Consider the following 23,466-nt stretch of genomic DNA (forward strand, 5'->3'; position numbering starts at 1 on the left):
TTATAGAGTTGTTCATAAAAGAGCTGCTGACCAGCCAGGGATCGAAAAATGGAGACCGCTGCACTTTTTCCCCACAGACACACACAAACACGCCTAGTTTAACGTCAAGTTAATGCAGTCAAATGCATGTTATTTCTGGTAAAGGGCAGGGAAGGACTCTATATTCTAATCACACTAAAACAGCACTGTGCTTAATAAAGAGCTCCTCCTCTCACAGACCGACTGTTATTGTACTCCAGGTTACTGAACACGTAGGAGATGGAGAGATGAGTTTCAGGTACATGTTCCTTCATCTATGTTCTGCTGTATTTTTACAACACTTCTCCGTTTTCTTTTAAACCCTCTGCTGTTTTACATTAAATACAAGCTGCCCTTCAGTTTCTATGTGGAAAATGTTTAATAAACCAGCCTTAATCAATGAGTATCTACTTAAAAGTGTCACAGGGACAAAAATTCCTTCATTTTCAAAAATAATTGTCCTTGAGGTGTGTTTTTCTTGACATATGAGTCCTGGACTTTTTACTCTGTAAGAATTTAGGGAAAGGAGGGAACAAAATTAAATACAAAATGTTAGGAATGCCACCAGTCCCCTTTTCGAGCCCGTTGACAGAGAAAGTGGCTGTGATCTTGAAGATCTCACCACTCAGCCTGTGAAAGCTTCACTATTTAATGAGATTTTGTGATGCTGCCCAGGCACAGGACATCGGCTAACACTCATACTGCTCTCTTTCTCTCCTTTATACATAGCGAGGGAAACACACCCACCTGGTTTTGGTTAGCCCTCTGTTTGCAGTTAGCACTGTGCAGTCAGGTCAGCAGGAGCAGTCAGGTCTTAGCTAGGATTTCAGATAAATAGCTGACTTATATGTAGTAAATATACAGTAGATGCTTTTAAGCTTTGTTTGTACTAGTTTCCCAAAAGGTAGACCCTTGTGTTTGGCAATGAATGCATTATTTATACCCATGATAGTGATAGATACAATGTTCACAACCAACAATAAACTAAATTCTCCATCTGAGTCAATTACGAGTAAATACTGTATCTTACCTATTTGAAAGTGGGAAAGTAGCTAGAGTTATATCGGGGTTTTTTTTCAAAACAAATTTTTCTCATCAAAAAAAGTTAATGTCTGAGGTTTGTGTGACACTTATATGAACAAACAAACACTGCAGCAAGTCTTTAGATGAGTCAGTGCAGTTTTGATGGCAGAATCAAACAATTACATGCATCATCATTTCTTATAAAAACAGTCTGTGGCTTTCAGAGATTGTGCATGATAGATAGAGCTACGGATGGAAGGATAGACTTGGGCCAATCTATTGTTTCTCCCCATGATTTCATTATGGGCGCAGACAGAAGGAGTCTAAACACATGCATTTAATTGTAGTAGCAGGATTTGTTAGTACAGATGGGGAGAATATACTGTAGAGTAGTTGAACCGGGGTCAGTTGAGGAGAGGAAGTTGAGCGGATAGATGAGCATAATGGGGTTGAATGACAGAAGAGAGAGAAGTGGTGAGAGGGGAGGGATCAGCGAAGATGTGGAAGGAGATAGCTGAGCACAGCGCGTGGCTGCCATGTCATCCTGTCATTAGCAGGTTGTTTGGGTATTTAATTCATCATTCCGACCTTTATTGACTGGAGAGTGGGAGATCACTATCACTAGAAGACACTAGAAGAGCGTGTGTGGGTGTGTGTGACACTCAGTCACCAGCTGTTCTTCATTTCCTGATGCCAAAAAGAAATTGCCATTATCTGCTAAGGTCAAATAATGCTCAAGGCTTACATTCTCCAATGAATGTGATCATATATGGTGTTCATCGTAGGTTTAGACCTGACTATCAGTGTAAAAGGTTTAAGGAAGACAACTGAGCATTAGGCAGTGACAGGAGTCGACAGGATGGCAAACTCCACAGAGACCAGTTGAAATTATCATAACAAGGTGACCACTGCAGAGGATGATCACTCGGGCCTGTGTATGTATTTGTGGTTGAAGGTGCATTGTTGGGAGACGTATGGCATTTTTGGAGGCGGGGATGGAGATAATGTATGAGTGACGTGTGCGTATTATGTGCTTGTATGGTCTCGTGGGAACACGCATTAGACTGGCTTAGCCAGCTGCTCTGTCATTGGACATCTCCCCGCTCGCACACGCCCTTACAAACACATTACATACATATACGCACATTCCTCGGGGACACGCTCGGGACATCTGGCTCAGCCTGTCAGAATTTCCCTTCATTTTGTGTGACCTGTTGACCCTGGCAGCCACAGGCGTCAGACAGGCATCAGCGTCACATCTCGTCATTGTTGCAACGCCACCATTGGTGGTTCGCTGCCTAACAGACAACCTACAGGTCTATGCAGAGGAGAGGAAACTCATGGCTGTTCTTGACATTTGGATTGTTTTGATAGTTCAGGTGTTTCTCTTACTCCTACCTCCCGGTTGCCTCTCTGTATTTATCTGCTCTCATCATCCGCATCTCTTCTCTTTCTCGCTTTAAATGTATCTCTCTATTTCTCTACTTCTTTTCTGTCTCCCTTACTCATTGAGGTCTCATTTTTCAAAGCCTAAAGCTGCAGGGTATTAGTTATGCAAATATTGACGTGCAGCTTTGGCCTGCTAGCTATCAATTGAAATCAGCAAATCAATGGGCCTAATAGCTGCTCATTAGCCACTTGATGCATTTCCAGGACTAACATCAGAACCTGTCAGCAGCCCCTAATCAATACAGTCTAAAAGTATTACCTAACCAAGGCCTACACCAGACACCTTTTTAATAACGCAAGTTGGCTGTCTGGCTCTGGGCCTAAGTAGCACAAGCTTAAACTTCTCTGTCATATCAACAAAATATCTCATTAGCAGCAACATTCCCAGACACCAAGCAGACACATTATGTTTCTTAATTTATTTGTTTTAGTGACGGTATAATGGAAATCCTCATCCACGAAGCAAAATGTCTCACAGAGAGTCATTTGGTGTAGATAATGAAATCTCCTCGGATTTTAATAAGTAACCTATTGTTACATTTTTTTCTGTTGTTGTTCAGTCCAATTCCTAGGCATGCTTTGGAGCAGCGTGTTGTTTGGGCCTGGAGAATCGTACGGTAAAGACTTTGATGCAGCCAGGATGCTGCTGCTGAGAACAGGGCCAGACCGTAGCCCCTCTATCGCCCCTAGCACGCAGCCCTGCTAAGCTTAACTCAGCTGTTTGATGCCAAGCTCTGCGAGTGTGTGCCTGTGTGAGTGCATGCGTGAATGTGTGTGTGCTTACCCAGCTCAGGGGTTACATAAACAAGAGCAGCTAGCCTACAGGTAAGACCCACAGGAGACCAGCCAAGAGAGAGAGAGAGAGAGAGAGTGAGATGGAGCGCCAGTCTCTTACCTTGGCATTCCCCCGGTGTTGTCGCCATTGCTGGAGCTGGATGTTCACTAATGAAGGGCGAGCTGGAAAAGACTAAAGGAGATAGTAAACAAAGTTACTACACACACACACACACTACACGCGTGAGTGTGTTAATATAGTTAACTTGGTAGAGGCAAGCATTCGTACATGTGTTTTTGTGCATCCATGATGTATCTGTGGCTGCTGTAAAGAGATGGGGAGAATGTGGGCGGATGGGGGATTGGAGGCGGAGGCTGGCAGCGGGGCAGTTGGCCGCTGGTGCAGAGAGAGAAAGAGCTGGGAAGGGGAGGGGGGGGGGGTACAGCGGAGATAAATCATTAGAGAGCAGGTTATTGGAAATGCAGGGAGATAAAAGAGTGAAGAAGCCAGTAATTGCCTTAAAGATCAGACTACAAAGCATTACTTTGGATTTTACAAGGCCAGCCAGCAACAAAAGAGCAGTAATTTATGAGCTCAGTGTAAAAGAATAGCATAATTACATTAAAAATTAATGCTAATGAGGGCTAAAATGGGGAAGGTGGTTATTATGAAAGTTTGAATTCATCTTCCCTGGGTTGAATGATGGCTAGTGGCTTGATTAATGGCTTAATTTCTATCAATTAGCAGGCAAAAAAATCTCCTCTGAGACGGGTCTAAATTGAGCATTGAATTACACATCTTTACCGCGGTGCAGGGAGGAGGTAGGAGGGGGCAGAGGAAGGGAGATCACATTATTGAAACCTGGGAAACCAAGAGATGTTGCTGTGTGAGAGCGTGTGCATGCCATGCACATGTGAAAGCCAGACGTAGGTTCCAAAAGTTAGATGAAATGTTTATCCTCATGTATTCTATGAACTGGGGTTTGTATCATTGTTGGTTTTGCAGTAGACTGTGTCAGTGATGTGGTGCTCAGAGAACCGCATACTGAAGGCCATTATTATATTAAATTTAAAATAAATACTTTATGAATTTAAATCTCTTTTATATAAAAAATATTCTATTTCTGACAGCACCTGTCCCAAATATATTTCTTGTACTTACTGTACTGAATGGAGTCACACTATAAATACAGCACATACAGTTTGCCCTTTCTTCATTTTAACTACATTCATTAAATGCCATTAAGCTCTCCGTTTGCCATATAATTCTCAAACACTGTCAAAGATTTGCCACAATTTGCGAGACCTCAATAAAACAAGCAGTTAGTTTTCCTTCTTATTTATTTTTCTCCACACAACAAGTGCTGCGGTAATTTAGCTGGCACGCTAGTGCACTCAATTACTGGAATTAATCAGCAGCAGCAATATATTCAGCTTGGCTGCTCTTGATTGACAAACTGTAGACCAAAGTCAAGTTTACAAAGACAACGCTGCCTTAGCCCAAGGCCTCTGCTCATAAATAGACTTGTGTTGTTGAACAGCTCCCTCTTCTGGCGGGGAAGTGTAACTGCTGTGTAACGCTCTCATCTTCAAGGCTGAAGGAGATGAGCTGAAATCTGTTTTCATTGGCTGGTTTGATTTTCTCTCCTCGTCCTCTGGTCTTAATCAATGAAGTGGACTAACAGCTGTTTACAGAGAACAGTAGCCTATTGATTCTAAGCCACTCATCAGCACCACTGTCTGTCCAACTAATTTCAGTAATGAGATGGCAAGTGAGTTTTCTGACTGGCTCTTTTATACATGTTCACACACACACACACACACACACACACACACTCACAGGTGTAAACATGCAAGGACATGCAAAACACACGTTAACATACATTGTTCAGTCGCTATCCATTTTTCTAATCTGCAGATACAAAACAAAAGTTTATTGATTGAGTTTGGTCCCATTTCCTTGTTCGCAGTAATGGCTGTAATGCATTTCAGCACGCATACACAATTGCCATAGAGAGCTAACAGTAACCTAATTTAAAGCAGTACATACTGTACATTTAATTGTCTAGTTTTGTTTCTTTTCCTTTCTGTCTCACTCCGTCTGTTTTCTCTCTCTCAGCTTTCACTTTACCCTCCACATCACTGACAGAGAAGCGTTCCTAATGCGGTGACAATTGAGTTGGCCTGTTAAATTAATTTGCCAGATAATGTGTCAATATTAAATATCAACTTTGACCTCTCCGAGCTGCGGAGTGTGCTCTCCCAGCTAGAGTATTGATTTTTGTCTGTCTCTAAGCTTGCTAGGCCTGCACTCAAAGTCCATTATTTTTGATTTTCTCATGAAATACATATCTTTTTCCACTGACATCTGACAAACAGCATATGGAAGTCATTTTATCTACCAATAATGTGTTTGTCAAAAAGTCTGAGGTCTTAATGGATTTCTGCAGCACACACGGACATCTTAGCAACAGACGGGCCTGCCAAGGAGATGCTTGCAGATATGGTGTGTGTGTGTGTGTGTGTGTGTTAATACATGTCAGTGTGGTAGTTCTTCATGTAGGGCATTCATGCTCAAAGGACAGCTGAGAAGTGATAATTGAAAAAGTGAATTAAATTGTGCTGAATTAATTGTCGGCCAGTCACAGGCGTTAGTTTTCATCCGAACACATGCACGCTCATGCAGCTGTGCAGTGAGCGGTGGTGATAGTTGTGTGAAAGACAGGCCACAGTCTCCAGGAGGATATTGGGCCAGTGTTCAGACTTCATCTAGCTGCCTAGTCAAGGTAATGACTATTTTTGGAGCCGCTATGCAATGCTTCTCTGCTCGCATCTTTCTAGCACAGGATGACATGCTGATATTCTGTCATATAGGAAGGCTTAATTCCACTTGTCACTCAGTTGTCCAATTCTGCAGTGCATTTAAATCAAAACCGAGTTTGTTTGAGTGCTATTATGAACTATAATAGGGTGTGTGTGTGTGTGTGTGTGTGTGTGTGTGTGTGTGTGTGTGTGTGTGTGTGTGTTAGCCATGTGATGCTTTGCTGTGAAAGCTAGAACAAATATTCATTTATTCATTAAACACCAGGGCAATAAAGATCTGTTGTGACACCCTTTCTGTAGCCACTAATGGATTGAATTAATTCCTGCTATTAGCTCCAATTGCACTCTTTGTGTGTGTGTGTGTGTGTGTGTGTGTGTGTGTGTGTGTGTGTGCTTGCTAGAGTATGCCGCATGTACATATTTATGGCAGCCATAAGTGTGAGTGCAAAGTATGTAAGTTTACATGTATACGTGTGTGTGTGTGTGTGTGTGTGTGTGTGTGCGAGTGTGTGCGTGTGTGTGTGTGTGTGTGTGTGTGTGTGTTCCCATTTGTGTACTTCATGACACATCAGTGGAGCAGAGTAACATGGATGTCTGCTGGATTGACAGAGAGATGGGAGAGTGCAGGAGAGGACGGATGGATGGGGGAGAGAGGGATGAATATTGACTGATCAGTGGGAAGATTGGCAGCCCGAGAATAATGGGAGCATTTAGACTTTTTCGGTTTTTTTCCCTGCTGCTAACTTTCCTGGCACACCTATTTTTGCCCTCCTACGCTACGAATACTGCTCTTGAATTCTTGAAATGATTTGTTATCTGATATGCAGAATCCTGATGTGTTTATATCCAAGAGTAATCTACTGGAAACCCTTTCTATCTTTTTGTTTGACAAGCCAGAGCAAAATACTTTCTGATACATGAAAAGTGTATGAAACTTAATCACATTTAGTCTCCATAATGAAATTCCATTGCAGTGAGTTTGTGTTCATATTTTGATTATTTTAGAATGCATTATCTGAGTGTAATTTACTGTCTGGCTATTATCTTGTTTGTATTTTTTTTCCACTTGCCTATTGTAGTGACTCTATGCCCTTGGCTGAGCAAGAGTCCTTTTTTAAAGAAGGCCAAGATTAAAATAGGGGAATATCAGATATTTTATATTGTTTGTGTCAAGGAGCATTATACGGAGAGATAACATGCAATCAACTAAGCCCAGTCCAAATGAAATCTGGTGCCTTTCAGAAAATAACAAGGGATGGCTGACCCATGGTGGGTGGGCGGGGGGGTTGTGTGTGTGTGTGTGTGTGTGTGTGTGTGTGAGTTTCTGGACATGTATGCACGCTTTTGTTCACAGCCTCTCTTCTGTGTAACGTGTTTCAGAGGGAACTTCTCTAGAGGAGCAAGTGCGAAGGATAAAGGACATTGAGGCCATCGAGAGTGATTCCTTTGTTCCTCAGGCTTTCAAATCATCCAGGGATGATATAAAGGTGCGTTATGTCCCTCTTTCTCTCCCTACCCCTCACTCTCTCTATCTTTTCACTCCGTCTCTTATTGAATTTCCCTCTCTGCAACGCTGTGCCGTCTGTCCAGAGACAACCCAGACCAAATCAAACATTCATTCAGCGCCGTTTGTTCCGACCTGAGATGGTTTCATCAGACGCTCCTCTGTTCGCCGCCTCCAAAGCGGCAGCACCCACACAAAAGCCACAGCAGGCAACAGCCATCCTCTGTCTTTCCCTCTCTGTCTCTCTCTTCCCCCCTCTGGTTGTGCAGATGCAGACAAAACACAGAAGTCATTATTGAAATGTGCCTGTCTCTGAAGGAGCAGGAATTAGATTTGTTGGGGCTCATGGCTGTTTTGAAAAGGTAGGCAACAACACGTGACAGCAAACCTGCACAGACCTTTGGGACACATCCTGGTGAGTCTGACAAAGGTCAAGACTGATGTGGCTGCAGCTTAGACTGCACACTTTGCACATGCACAGTATACTCAGCCTTCCCTGCCCGAAGAGTGTAAGTTCCCCTTTTACATATTAAACCTGAAACATAACGAGGTTCCACTATCCAGCTAGGTAGAAGCTTTAATTGTTCACATCCAGATCTCCTATTCTGTATGTCCGATTGTTCTCACATGTGTATAAAGGTAGATTTATTCTGTAAAATCACCCTGCAATAATGTCACAAAATGTATTTTCTTCAAATTTTGAAGAAAATATAATTTTACAATTACAAAACAAAAGGGATGCAATATTTTAATCAGTTGCTTTAATGAAATACAAATTAAAGTTGACACATTATTTTTATTACTGCTCTTCATTGGTTTTCAGATTAATCTCCTCATTATTAGTCAAATAATACTTCCAGACGATTCATCCATAGTTGGGAAGATTGCAGAGTATTTTAGCTACATCACGTCTTTGGCTGCAATCAAAGGGAATAATGCCTAAATATACTTTACATTTAGAAACTGTATGACAACCCTATAGTAGATATATGTGGGTTATTTGTTATTTAATAAAACTGATAGTTAATGAAACATGTTATTGTGTAAGAATACGTGCCTATAAAAAAAATTATTTTTAAATATAAGTTTATTTGGTTTTAGTATTGATAGCCATTTAGCCATAAGTTGTGTCCATTAATGATTTTGAAGCCACTGTTAATGAGGAGAACCCGGTGAAACCTTTAATATCTGCTACAGTGTATCTTTTAAGATTGTTTTCCATTTCAAGCCAGCTGCATTTCTTAGAAATGTATATTCAGCATTTCCTTACCAATAATTGTGTATTTGGCACATCAACATACTTATTAGCCAGTGTGTTTTCTATCTCTCTCACTTTTTGTATCCTGCCAAATGAATTTTAAATAGATCTTTTCAACTGGGTAAACATTTGCTCTGGGGCTGGTTTGAGGAGTGTTTGAAACATGAATGGACTTGGCATAGTGTTCATTTTGATATTTCTTCTTTATCAAGTACAACAAGGAAAACAGCCCATCCTTCCAAATGTGGGGCTTATTATATTTTTAAGTAATACCTCTAGATATCACATCTCCTTCTATGAGCTTCGACTCTACTCTACTTTAAGTCCTTTTCAGTTATAAAGAACAGCAAAGATACAGTTCTTTTTTGGTTTCAACTGTAACAAAAAGTGGAACAACTGACCAAGCAAGCTGGTAGTTTAAAGGGTTTGAATATTTACACTGCAGTTGCTGGTTTAGCACAATTAAAACTTACTTATAGAAAATATGAGGTGGAGAATATGAAGGTAGAAAGACACATACACAGATAGATGAGTCAAGTGAGAAAACAAAAATTGGAATTAGGATACAAGCTGATTACTATCAATACGCTGCATTCTAGAAGCTTATTGCACCAGCCCGACTGTCACTGCCATCTGCTGGACAAATGTCACGTTGCATGTCACAATTCTTTTCTGTGTCCCAATTCTGCACTATTACAGAAATCTACAAACTTTGTTTTGATACCAACAGGAAATTATGCAATATATGCTAAAATATATGCATTACATTGCAATTTTGGAAAGCAAAATGTTTCCAAACAATTTTTGGTGCTCTTGTCTTATTGGAGCCATTTGCAAGTTATTCACACATTTTGAAGCCATGAGTAGAGCCTCCATTTTCTTTTGCATTGTGTCACAATTGTATGTAAATGTTAATACTGTTGTTGCTTTGGCTAATATATATATATATATATATATATATATATATATATATATATATATATATATATATATATATATATATATATATCATTATTAGTTGCATCTACCATGTATTGCTTCTATTTAATCATGTCTATGTATCAATATCTGTTTTTGGTTCTGTTAAAGCTTATTTTAATGTTTGATTATGCTCATTTTAATTTGAGTGTGACACATTTTTGCGTGTTTTGTGAATTTCTGTGAGTACAGACTGAGCCAGTTGAGGTGAAGCAGGAGTCGGAGAGCGCAGATTCTCAGGACGTCACTCTTCCCTTGTCCATAGTCTACAATGACAGTGACACTCTCGCCCATCCCAGTGTAAGTTCTCACCTGGCAAACCCGTTAGCTTTACTGCAGACTTTTTAACACCCTCTGAGCCAATGAACAACTTCCAGTCCTCTGACACAGCTGAAGTTGATCTCGCTTCTTGTCATTTTATCTTTTGGTACCATCTTGTTTTTATGAGTATGGTGATTGCCTTTGGTGGACAAACTTTGTAAACTTTTCCTTTTAAAAATACCTCTGCTGCTACTAACACCACCACAGTTTACACCATTCCTGCATATTCTGATACTGTGCCTTGTATAGTATAGGACACTGCAGTATAGTAGCTTATAGCTTAGATAGAACATCACCTCCTCTCCTGCTTGCAGACCAATAATGAATAACAAGAAGGAAATCTTTAAACTCCAATAACGCTCCATGGGGCTTCCCAGTCATCTATCTCCACTGGGGGAAACTAAGTTATGCCCTGACGTATGCAGATAACCCCCTCAAATACACACACAGACACACACACACACACACAGACACACACACCGCCCCCCCCAGCTCAAACACACACACATACACACCCTCAGACAGGCTGATGTATGGTAGCAATATGCCCAAGGCGGGCCCCGGCCTCAGCTTTAGCTCCAGCTCCGCTTCCAATTAGAACAGATGAGTCCCATTAGCCCAGCCCAGATACTGTCATCCCACACACACAGCCTCATTAGCACCATGACACCAGTGCAGGGCCGACAGACAAGAACTCACTGGTGTTGAATCTAACACACAGATAACATGCGGTGCAGCTGTAAGCAGCATAGGTTAGGAATGAAGGATTGACGTGGCTGGGGCTGCTCTACAATCTGCATAATAATAGACACATATCATCACATAGATATACAGTATGTACACATAGCCAGCATGTCAACATTATCTCTCACACAGACACACAGGGAATACAGAAATGTGCCTTGCTTCTCAGTCTCATAGTCATTATGTTACTTCCTAATAAACAGATGCCTTCATTCATCAGACACTTGCAGCAGCGGTTTTATAACCATCCTACAATCTATGTCACTACTGCTGCTGATGTACTGCGATGAACACAAAGTCATATGTGTAGGCCTTTTTTATGGACACACTGCTAGGCCCACAGAGTTTTTTTTTATGTGCATTTTGAAGTGAACAGTTAGGGAAAGACTAATAAGACACATAAGATACCACAGCCTTTACTCTAGTATTACAGCGTCATCACTGGGACTCAGAAGTCCACAAAAAGGTTGCATCAAAGGGCCGTACTGACAACTCTGTGCCATGCTCATGAACTCACTAGGAAACATAGCTCATTCATTTCTATCACATTGTTGATTAAGATGTTTTGTACGGTAACACTACAGTCATGAGGAGTTTGGTAATGACTCAAGTGCCAGAGTAGACCATGGAGTAGAGCTTACACTGCTCTTTATAAATGTATAAGAAGCAGTTAAACTATAAAAGTGTTTGGGTGGTCAGCAAATTCCACCAGTGTTGGTCAAGTCACTTCTTCTATAGACCGCCATATCACAAATTTGCCTCAAAGTGCTTTTCAATCTGTACAACATATGGAAGTCTCTATCCCTAGATGGGTAGATGAACTGGGGGAAAACAAACTGCATGTGAAAGCACATAAGGTCTAGGCATGGGTGTATATTGTGTGTATTGCGTGTTTCTGGGAGCTCCGTGCACCGCAGCCACAGAGGAAAGCCACACACCGTTCATCTGCACACACTGCCGTGACACAGAGCTGAATTTGAAAAAGCAAAATATCTCTTTAAGAATTGGATGCCAGTTTGCTAAATAAGTTAGTAACTATTTTGATAATTGATTGGTTGTTTAGGTTCTAAAATGTGAGAATTGACTGCTTTTGTCCCTGTCTGTACCTTTAGTCTTTTTGCTTACTAACGTGTCCTCTTTACACTGTCCTGCAGTTGTTCATGGACAAGGAGAGGGCCGAGGAGCTGTGGCACAACAGATTATTCTCGCTGCGGCAGGAAAGGCTCATGGGAAGTCCTGTGACCTGATGGACACCAGAAGATCCTTCCTGTTCCCGGGGCACATTCAGCTTCTTTTATTGTGTCTCAATCTGTCTTGTTTTAGGCCATCACAAGGTTTCTTACTTTATCCTTCCACTGATTTCTCCTTACTATTGTAAAAACATGTGAGAACTTGAGCAAATGAACAGTTTTTGGTCTTGATGTGCTTATTATTTTATTAATGTTAATGTAATGCAGTTAAACAATCTGCTGTTCTTAATTTGGCTTCATTTAATTTTAATGATTGAAGGATCTTACAGTCCGATAAGGTGATGTTTTACCATTTTGATGTAGCATTTGATACATTTTGTCTTTTGTAATCAGCTCGGTAATTAAAGATAGATGTGATTTTTTTGGAGTGAAAACTGACTTGTACTTTTGTGGGTGCATGAGGGAGTTCTCTTTCGACTGGATGGTGAGCTGGGTGGCCTGGAGTGTCGGTGCCATACAACCGGGTGACTCTTTTTCTGTGTGCTGATCTGACGGCCACATTCTGCCTTATGATGAGTCGTACACAAGTTTAAGGAGCTGATGGGATTTCACTGGAATTGTACTTTGTACGATTTCATGTGCCAAAAATGTATTGAGATGAACCTGCAAGTAGGACTGAATTGATAACAGCATCTCTCTCTTCACCAAAAACTTGATACTTAGTGTTTTAAAGTAAGATAGCAGCAGTACCTACATATAGATACAGATGAATGAGTCACCCTTCCAACTTATTAAAAGTAGCCTGCCTCACCATTTGTTCACCTTATCTTTTTGGTCTGCATCTCAGGATTGACATAAGACTGGAGTAAACGTCTTCTCACCTGCCCTTAACTTTTCTCTCTTAAAAATATATATATATATATATATATGTGTGTGTGTGTGTGTGTATATATAAAATGTGTGTGTGTATATATATAAAATATATATGTGTGTGTATGTGTATATGTGTGTATATATAATATATATATATGTGTGTGTGTGTATATATATAATATATATATGTGTGTGTGTATATATATATAATATATATGTGTGTGTATGTGTATATGTGTGTATATATAATATATATATATAAAATATATATATGTGTGTATATATATGTGTGTGTGTGTGTATACGAATAGTATGTATAAACTAAAATCACTGAATACACATACTTTTCAATGATTTATGTGTACTCAATGTTGTGTTGTGTGAGCAGGGATTTAGGGCAGTGTAGAGTCTACACTCAGGCCTATTTGTGGAACAGCCAGATGGTAAATCTATACAGAGTCTGGGACACAGTGTCACTCCTGTACCCTCCAAATAGTCAGTGTTGTAATGAAATAATAAATAATAATGTACAAAATAATTTGCAAAAGCAAGCACACAAATTAAGCTTTGGTGTATGAGTGCTTGCTTGGAGTGTGTAAAATTTATTTGTCTTCCTGACGGGTGTTATGTGGCTGTCCCAAATATCTTCACACCTTACAATTACCAAACCAAGAATCACTTTAGAAACACTAAAATCTTAATAAAATAATCAAATATTAAAGTAATTTAAGCCTAGAGAGTTGCATAACCATTGTTATTTCTCTAGTTTTAAATTGGTATAACTAGCTGCATAGAGGTTATACAGCCCATGTCAGGGTAGGTTAGATAACCACACAGCTAATTTTTTGGTGACATGCACAAGCAAACTGGAGTTTCTAGAGAAATCGCTTCAGTACCGTTGCCATGACAGCAACTCACAACATTCAGCGCGCGGATAGAACCTGTTCAAAGCTCCAAACAAAAGGAAGAAAAAAAAGCTCTGAATAACCAGCCAATCCGAGGGCCGGGTTCTCGTCTCGTGGCCGTTGTCAGAGTGAGTGGTTGGTTCTGAATCATATTCCATGCCACCTCTTTCATAGTAACATTAGCGTACAGAGGCTGAGCGGTGTCGCGAAACCGATTTTAAATCTTAGTTTTTAACTAACTTTAAAATCTGTGGAAATGTTCAACAGTGATCGCAGGGAGTTTGATGAGGATCCGTTCTTCTCGTGAGTAGCTAAACTGTTGTATAAGAAATATATTAACTATTAACTGTTATTGTTGAATGTATGTCGGCTTGTAAATTGTTCTCATAATGCATCAGTTAAACTAAGCTCAGAAGCAGTTTATCACGGTGATGAATAGCATTTGAAGTGTGTTAACGTTATATCAAGATAGACTGTGCATAGAAAACCCAGACAAACAAACTCACAATAGCATTAATGTAGGTAAATATTATTTTTACTGGGCAAACGTTAAATAAACGAGTGGGTTAGCTAGCTAATGTACTGCCTAAGATATCAAATTCCACTTTTAATTATTTTTATTTAAACGAGACGTCGCCCTAACGTTAGCTTAACTCTGACTGCTTGTGTACACCCTTAACTTGTTTGGTTAACGATGGATCACTAGCTAGATTTGTAACATATACAATAACATAAACATGGCTTCCTGCACACAACTGAGATGAACATATTGTCAACCGTTTTCCCTTGGCTCTGCAATGTTACTGCCACTGTGCATTGAGCAAACTTGAACGTACAGTAGTTACAACACAGTAGCTTACATTGAATGTCAACGTGAGCTATTTCTGATACAACTTAATTAAACTGTTATCTAGCAAGAGCTGCTGTAAGATGGAACGACTGCTGTAAGGACCGACACTGTTTTTTATAACTATATTTTTTTTTAAAGTACGTGCAGCATAAAAGGTAAATAAAAATGCGACTTTATAAAGTAGAAAGGCATCATTTTGTTTCCATTCATGTACTTTAAATTTTGCACAGGTTTGTATCATTTTTAGGAAGTAAAAGTACAGTTTTTAGTGACATAATTTCCAGTACAATTTAGAGAAAGTGATATTTTTTTTAAAATAACTACACTGATACTGTGTGCCATAGTTACTTAGACTTATTGCATGAGTGAACACCTGCTGAGTTAGTGTGTTCACACTTGACCCAACTTCTAAGGCAAGTGTAGGCCTAAAGGTGGCTCAAATTATTTTAGGGGTGTTTCTTATTTCAAAGTGTGTGTTCATTGAAGAATATATCTGTAATGGGCTCCAATATGGCATCATGGAGGGATTACAGTGTCTGCTGTTGTTTTATTTATTTATTTTTCCTCTTTAGGAACCATTATCATGGTTTGCAGTACTCAACATAATTTTGCAGATTTGCTTAGAATTCCTTACTGGATGTTGAGATTTACTTTGTCTTTACTTCCTCTTCCTCTTCCTTTGCCTTAGGGATCCTTTCCGGGCTCACAGGGAACATATGCGGCAGATGATGCGAAGCTTCTCTGAGCCATACGGCGGGCCCGTGATGCCCAGTATAATGGATGGGAGAAACCGTGGTCGTGACATGGCAGAACATCCAAGCTCATCCCTGGCGCTGAGGGATGAACACAGGGTGAGAACATGCATTTCAAGAAGCACAACCCCTCTTACAATTATGAGTGGTTTGTCTGCTTGTGGACTCAAGTGATAGGCAATAAAGCTCTACCCAGTGTGTTACAGTATCCATATGTGTTCAGGCACATGCCTGACTAACCTACATACATATCTTTTGGGTCTATGCGGGATGAAGGATGAAGCCCCTGCTTCAGCAGTTTGCTCATCTATGTCCACTGCTCATAGGCCACAGTCTGCAGTCTACATCTAACCACAGAAGAATAGTGTTTGGAGGAAGCGGTAACTTTACTAAGGTTATAGTGGAAGCTGGCCACTGGCAGCGTAATTGGAGCACCACTCACTGAGGTATGGGGCCATATGAGTCTCTGGTTTAGTAGAAGGGCAACCCCCTTGGCTTCTCTGGACAGTTATATCTAGCCCTAAGGAGCCCTATTTATAGTGCATTGTTCCACTGACACACTGCTTTCTTGCAAAAACATGCACATACTTTTTAACACTCAAACCAATAGGACCCCAGAGAATTCTGCTTTGCTCTACTGAGATGAGCGGCTGAAAATAACAGTTTATTTGTATATCAATCTAGCTGGCCCAGTTGTCATGTTAACTTAAAATATAGTTTATCTTCAAAATATAACTGCTCCCCTATAAATCTTTGATTTCATACACTTCTGTTATATTAGCTAAGAGAAGGCCGTAAAAGCCATGGCCTTTAAAGGGGCTGTACTTGATATTCAGAAAAAAGCGGTCTGGGATTGCCTCCATACGGCTCTCACAGACCGTTGCCCAACTCGTCAAATACTAACCCTTCGTCATGGCCCTCGGCGTCAGATACCAACGCACAAGGCACTCACATGCCTCAAGTACAACTTTATTTGTCCCCAGAGGGGGAATTGGCTTCGCAGCAGTGACAACTACACAAGATCAATACAAATACAACATACAACAATAAATAGCAAAAAAAAATGCACTCGCGGCCGGACCGGCTATTAGAACAGAGAAGCTCAGTTTACAACACACACAGAGGGAGTGTGACTTCATTCTCTGCTCAGGACGCCATTGCTCCACTATATCTTTACATAGCAAATATTTATTTCCTGCTATATTAATGTTCTGAAAATCGAGTACAGCCCCTTTTAAGTATTTGGAATAATAACCTTCAGTAATTGTTTGCTCTGGGACATTTTGGTGACAGTGCAGCATTGTAAAGGCAGGCTGGAGGATAGTTTTGGTCTGCCATGTTTTGCACTTGTTCACCTTTGCCTGTACTGCTTATATAGCCCTGCTTAATCAAATTTAGTCCCTGTCAACTGCTTTAATCCCACTACCTCATGAGAGCCTGTATATTTAAACTTGATAATGACTTTCATCAGAAGCTGGGCCTCAATTGCCAGCAGCCTGCTTTCTCTTTATTAGCATCATGCCATTAACTAGCTAATGCCAGCTGAGGAGGAGCTCTGAGTACTTGACTTATGACCTCAGTGACAGTGGGTGAAATGGAGCTACACTGCAAAATATCAATCTAAACAAATTATTGAATCTAATATTAGGAGTAATATACTCTTTTTGTACATGTCAAATGTTTGACCATCAGTTGTTGACAAGATATTGTTTACTTATGAAAATACAGGATATAATGAGGAGTTAGGGTTCTACTGAGCTGGATTACAAGTTGCAGCAATGGCAATTAGCAAAATAATCATTTGTGAAGTCTCTCTATTATATGGAGAAGGACCATGTGAAAGGATCTGTTTTTCTTGATTCATATACAGACATTTGGATAGGAGATGCAGATGTGAGATCTTTGCGGTTTGAAAGAAAAACAGATTTCTATAGCCTCACGATCCCTAGACTGCTTCATTAATTGTCACGAACAATAAACAGAATAGCTTCTGTCTGGTAAAAAACATGTTTACAATTAAGGTTAACTGAATTACCCCCCCCCACACACACACACACACACACACACACACACACACATTTATTTATCTGAAGATGAAGAGCAGTCTTGTGGTGCCCAGCAGTGGTCAGAGGGCTGAAGCTCTGGTGCTGTGTTATTGGCTTTGGAAAGGCATGTATGAGGATGTCATGGACACTCTGTTTTCTCATTGTTGCTCTTTTGGTCCATCTGTTTGGCAGTGCTGGTGCATTAGCAGCTAAATAACAGACAGCTCACGCTCATACTGCTCTCCAATATCACAGGCACAAATGTGCACACACAAATGCATGCAGAAACACACACACAGTATTAAAACACAAGCACAATAACACACAGTCACAGCATGCAAACACACAAAACAATTGCCATATAAGGCTGGAAAGCTTGTATTTCTTGTATTAACTTGCTAAGCACTAGATTCCCAATGGGAAAAGAAGCCCCGTCTTACTTTCCAAGGCTGCTATGAGTTCTCATATTTCCAAGTTAATTGTCAATATACTGTCTGGTTCATATCCCCTTTCAAAGCACTCATTCAAAAGGGGAAATTGTTTGTAAAAGTAATGTTGAATGACAATCAAGCATCATTAAAATGTTCTGTGGTTTATACTGAGTATGACTGGTGGTGCTAGGGCTGGGAAAGGTGGTAACTAGCATAGGTAGAGCTGATATCGTCCTTGTTGTAGATTTAGTCTCTTTAAGTCAGAGTAGCATCCTGTTTTGTCACTCTTCAAAAATGAATGTGTGGCAATGTGAAATTAAGTTGTTCTTATGCCAATGATTCACCCACAACAGCTTTAAAAACATCACAGTCCCCACAATCCGATTCAATGCCTCCTTATCTTCTTAGTAGACTTGTAGTTCTAAGAGCATACATTTAGCATACTCCCCTGCTGATGCACCACTTTCTAGGAGCAATGCGTTTATAGCACATCCTCACTTTTTCTTTTAAGTATGAATCAAATCTACAGCACATGTCCCCTATGGTGTAACTCATAGCTCCCCCAGGAGCCGCCTGCCTCTGGGGGCACAGTAGCAGTTCAATATTAGATTGACAGAGAGATAGAAAAGGGAATGTCAATCTGCAATAGTCCAGACAGCTTAAAATAATGTGTTAAAGACCACCGGGTCTAAGTTCCTTATCTTGCACCCTCAATCTCTCCTCAACCCCGTTCTAAATATAATGCTGGCAGATATGTAACCGGCATTTATTAGTTCATAGATGCCACTCTGGGATAAAATTGGCTGTGAGGCTTCATAGATACTGGTCAGGAGCGTTTTACATCAGCTTGACATTTGAAAAAAGCTGAGAGAGCAGCCTTGGACTCTTTGACCCCTGTTAGATCCCTGTCCTGACTGGTCCATCCAGCCTTCCTAGAATGAAGCTCAGTTTCAGTGTTAAACCCACGCTAATCTCAGGCAATGCGACCCAATTACACATGGAACACAAGTCATTCAACACCCCACTGATTACGCACAATACCCCTGTGCATCACACCCCCAGAAAATACACACACTCACATAGCGACGGCTGTTGAGATGCTTATCCAGGGCCGCGGGGTCATAAACACCTGTGGATTTGGCCCAGAGAACACAGGCTCTGACTGAAGGCTGCAGGCTGCTCCCTCTATTCTCCCAGAAGGTTCATGGCCTTGAAAGGTTGTGCTTAAGGCCATGGGGAGAGCTCTGTGTAGCTGTGTCAAGGGCTTAGTGACCGATGTAAGACATCCTAACAGCTTATAGGCAACAAACGTGCAAAAAGTCTAGATTTGTGTGTGTGTGTGTGTGTGTGTGATCTACAGAAACTTTATGTATTTATTTAATAGTAAAATAAATGTAAACATGCACTGGGTTACAATCCAGTTATATGAGGTGCTTTGAATTTATATAATAAAGACAGTGATTAAAATGGGTATTTGAGATTTAAATAATGTATGGCAAATATTAAAAGCAAAGACTAATTCCGGATGATCTTATCTGTAAGATGTCCTGCACTAAACCAACCAACCTTTATCAAACATGCAGTCAAGTTGATGCATTTAACGCAGTACCTTTCAAACAAGTGTTATTATTGTCAACATGGTTAGGTTTTAGTAGCCTGACGCACCAGATGGTTTGTTAACACAGAACCATCTGAGAAGCTGTCATTGGAAACTGTTTGGGGAAAGCGCAGGCACTTTCTAAACAATACCTGGGCAGGTAACTGGATAAACCATCTGTCTATCTAGTCCGCCATTGTTGCTTTGAACCTATGGTTTTGAGCAAACAGTCGTGGCTGTCACGCACACCTAAACCACGCCCGTAGCTGCCAGTAGCTCATCACTGATCTAGTGATATCGCGAGAATTCAGCTGCCGTGCAAGAGCAAGGTGGCCACCTTTTAAATTCTCTATATAGAAAAAAAAAAGCCTGGACTTGGTTTGTAGTTTTGTAATGAATGTCATTAGCTCACTTATGCTGAGGTGATCAAATGTGAAGGTTACAGTGTCCTATATGGCACACATGTAACCCACATTTAGCTCACTGTAATTTGTGCGTGTGTTTGTACACATGATGGAGTTGTTTATGAGCTGATAATGCCTTGCGACCGTGTGGCATACGAGCCCAGACGTTCAACTCTTATGGCTGTTCTTTTTCCTTTTGTGTTGGTGCAGGATTTGATGAGGAACCCTTTCGGCATGTTCGACAACATGATGTCCAACATGAGAAACAGGATGGAGGAGATGCACAGAAACTTTGTGAGTTTAATGATTTTGTATTCTCTTCCTTTTGTTTTGATGCTTTATTCTCAGACGATTGTGGTACATAAACTGTAACTGCTTGTGTCTGTGTGTTTGTGTCTTTCAGGAGAACATGTCCACAGATTCAAACACCCACTCATTCAGATCCTCATCAGTCATGACATATTCAAAGGTTGGAAATGAGCCTCCCAAGGTCTTCCAGGCGAGCTCATTGACACGACGGGCCCCTGGGGGGGTAAGCACCCCATCAGATGTGTTACTACATCATATCACAGTACATTAGACCACAATTCAGTACATTGAGCTTGGAGAAGTAAATCTGTCTGGAGAAGACTCACTCATTCTGTCATTCCTGAGTGATCATGGTGATAACTTCCCCCTGGCCTTTCCTTGTGAGAACATTATCGTAAGCAAACTTTTCTGACAGTGGCATTTGATGGCTCTGTTCCATTAATAAGGTGTGCCAGAAATCATTTTGCTGATCTTGCATACACAATACCAGGGCCCTGGAACAGTCCCTCCTAAATGGAATGCATTCAGTACAACTATAATTAGCTACACTTGTGTTGTGTACACACTAGTCAAACTGTCCAACTGTCTAATTTCTGACTGGACTTGAAGTAGGTAGATTCAAAAACATCCAAGAAGTTAAAAGGTTGTGCGAACTACAGTATGTGAACTAGGAGAAGTTGAGAATGAATCACATTTTCTTCTGTATTGTCCGTATTATGATGAGTTAAGAACACTGATCTTACATGAAATGTCTGTCCAAAATCCAGAAATGTTCTGGTGCACGGATGATGACCAATTGGAGTGGTTGTTTAAATGTAATATTTATAAATTGGTGACTTTTGTTCCTAAAGCTTGGCAAAAAAGACTAGAAGGTTTATTTGTTTAGGGTATGTGGTTACTTTGACATCTGGTCCTTTGTCTTGGAAGCCCGTGTGGGCTGCGCTTATTTTATTGTATGCATGACACAATAATACAAATAAAAAAATGAATTCATATATTCATATTCATATATATGAGGAGTAAAGGAAATAAACATGTTGATTGCTCGAATTAATGCACTTTTTTGGAACAACTGATGTGCCTGATGGGTTTGATAATGTTTTATTACTAGATCAAGGAGACCCAGCAAGCAGTTAAAGACTCTGAGAGTGGTCTGGAGAAGATGTCCATTGGTCACCACATCCAGGACAGGGGACATGTTGTTGAGAAGAAATACAACAAGAAAACAGGAGAGAAGGAGTTCATCCAGGACTTTCAGAATTTGGATGAATGTATGTTGAAGTATTGTTTCATAAATGTAGACGGTCCAACCATATTTGTTGCATTACTCGTAAAAACGTAACTGCATTAAAAGGAGCTATTTCAGAGATCATTCTAATTTTGTCAATTGAATTATGTACCATGATTCACAATATTAAAAAAACCAAGACACCATTACAATTATAGCTAAACAGTAAATATGGGGTCAGATCATACATGTTTATGTGTTTTGATAAGTTAAGTAGACCAACCAGTTGAACATATTGTTCCACTGTAAGTGCCACTGTCCACATGTTCCTAGGCCATCATCAGTTCACAGACAGAATATTTCTTAACATGATCCCGATCCTCCGCCCCCCAGCTGAAGCCCAGTCTTTTGACGATGAGTGGCAGCAGGAGGTGTCTAAGTTTCGGCCATTTGGCCCCATGTCTCGTCTGGAGGAACCCCGACCCCGTGGTGTTCACCGGGCAGCCCTGACCGGTTCTAAGCAGGAACACAGGTCAGTATTACACGCTCAGACCCCATGTGGTGTTGCAGACAGGCCGGAATCTGCATTTCAGGATCCAATGATAAACAAGTGGGAGATGCCGAGACACATACAGTATGCTTCCTTAAATTTATTATTATCATATTATAATCCTGCAGTTAATATGGTGTTTGAATTTTGATTATTTGCTGTTTTGTATTTTCCACAGTGACCAATCAAAGGGCAAGGCTGAGGGTAAAAGCAACATGAAAGGCTCGAAAAAGCAGTGAAAACATCTATCTGTGTGCTTATTAAAGTCTTTTAAGCATCATGCAGTACACTCTGGCGCTCTGTATCATTTTGAAATATTTAAGAAACTATACGTTTTACATTTCTGCTGCTAATGCTTTGATGTTAAAAAAAACATATTGTTTCTCATAATGCCCATTGCTGCAGTGACTCCACCTGAAACGCTCTGTCTGAGCTCTTAGCCCGTCTTCCCAAAAAGCCCTGTCTGCTCGGATTGGTCAGCTGGCCCACTCTATTAACTATCTACTAACAAGCTACTGGGCTGGCTGTGCTTACTCTGACAGCACCAATGGGCAGCACATATGAAAAACTGGGCTGGCATTCCCAATCATCACTAATTGAGGAATTTTAAGCAGGAATGTGGACGAGGCGTTTCAGGCAGTTGAGAAAAAGTACTGTCTGTGGGAGAGAGAGCTCCATTTGGAGTGAAATGTGTTTTTGTTTTTACTTTATACATCTATTACATACACAAAAAAACTATGTAACACACTAAAAGACAGGAAAAATCCAAAAAAAGCATAATAGGAGCTCTTTAATAATTTGAGTCTTAGCACAGCTCACACTTGAGTTTGAAAACAAAAAGATGGCAAGACATATATAACAAAGTCAGGAATATGAAGTATGTTGGCTGTAGACCATGCAAAACCTGCAGTGTAATCATTTTCTGTACTTTTATACGCTTATAGAACATTACAATGAAGTTACAAAGGGTTCTTAATATTTCACAATAACAAATAAATAGGTTATTAGTGTTTCTATGGAGGTAGCAATATTGAAACAGACAGTACAATACAATGTAAGAAATATAATAATTAAGGGTGGTAGGCACTACTTATATCATCACACATTAACAAAGAGCAATTAATGTATATGATTTGGCATTAATAGAATAGAAATACAATTTGCTTTATGTATGGTATTCTGGTGATGCCATCTGTTTCTCACATTGGCATTTTCATAATGCAACAAGACACAAAAGGTAGTGACTTATTGAGTGTTTGAAATCCACTAATGCACTTAGACAATGTCTAAATTGTCTTTTTGTATTTATAATGGCTAGTACCTGATGCTTGAGATATATATATTTTATCTGCTGTAATCTTTGTAAAAAGAAAAATAATATTCTTCCCTTTTTATATGTTACTTTGGTTTCTTTTGTTTTTCATCTGATGAACTCTGTGC

General features: G+C 40.2%; 2 protein-coding genes across 3 annotated transcripts in view; both read left to right on the top strand.

Moving 5' to 3' along the window:
• The window catches only part of rsrc1 (arginine/serine-rich coiled-coil 1), a 127,136-nt gene extending 114,620 nt beyond the window's left edge, over positions 1-12,516 (top strand). For both annotated transcript variants that reach the window (XM_078246206.1, XM_078246205.1), the window contains exons 8-10: positions 7,468-7,574; positions 10,020-10,127; positions 12,047-12,516. In XM_078246206.1, coding sequence (XP_078102332.1) covers positions 7,468-7,574; positions 10,020-10,127; positions 12,047-12,139 — 308 coding nt within the window. In that variant the 3' untranslated portion in view covers positions 12,140-12,516. The remainder of the gene's footprint in view (positions 1-7,467; positions 7,575-10,019; positions 10,128-12,046) is intronic.
• Positions 12,517-14,028: 1,512 nt separating this feature from the next.
• On the top strand, positions 14,029-23,404 carry mlf1 (myeloid leukemia factor 1). Its single transcript, XM_078246208.1, has 7 exons — positions 14,029-14,163; positions 15,399-15,561; positions 20,150-20,233; positions 20,343-20,471; positions 21,360-21,519; positions 21,870-22,008; positions 22,205-23,404. The coding sequence occupies exons 1-7, from the start codon at positions 14,117-14,119 to the stop codon at positions 22,263-22,265; spliced, it is 783 nt and encodes a 260-aa protein (XP_078102334.1). The 5' UTR covers positions 14,029-14,116; the 3' UTR covers positions 22,266-23,404.
• Positions 23,405-23,466: the final 62 nt, after the last annotated feature.

This window comes from Sander vitreus, chromosome 3, assembly GCF_031162955.1.
Source record: "Sander vitreus isolate 19-12246 chromosome 3, sanVit1, whole genome shotgun sequence".
In the NCBI taxonomy this organism is placed as follows: domain Eukaryota; kingdom Metazoa; phylum Chordata; class Actinopteri; order Perciformes; family Percidae; genus Sander; species Sander vitreus.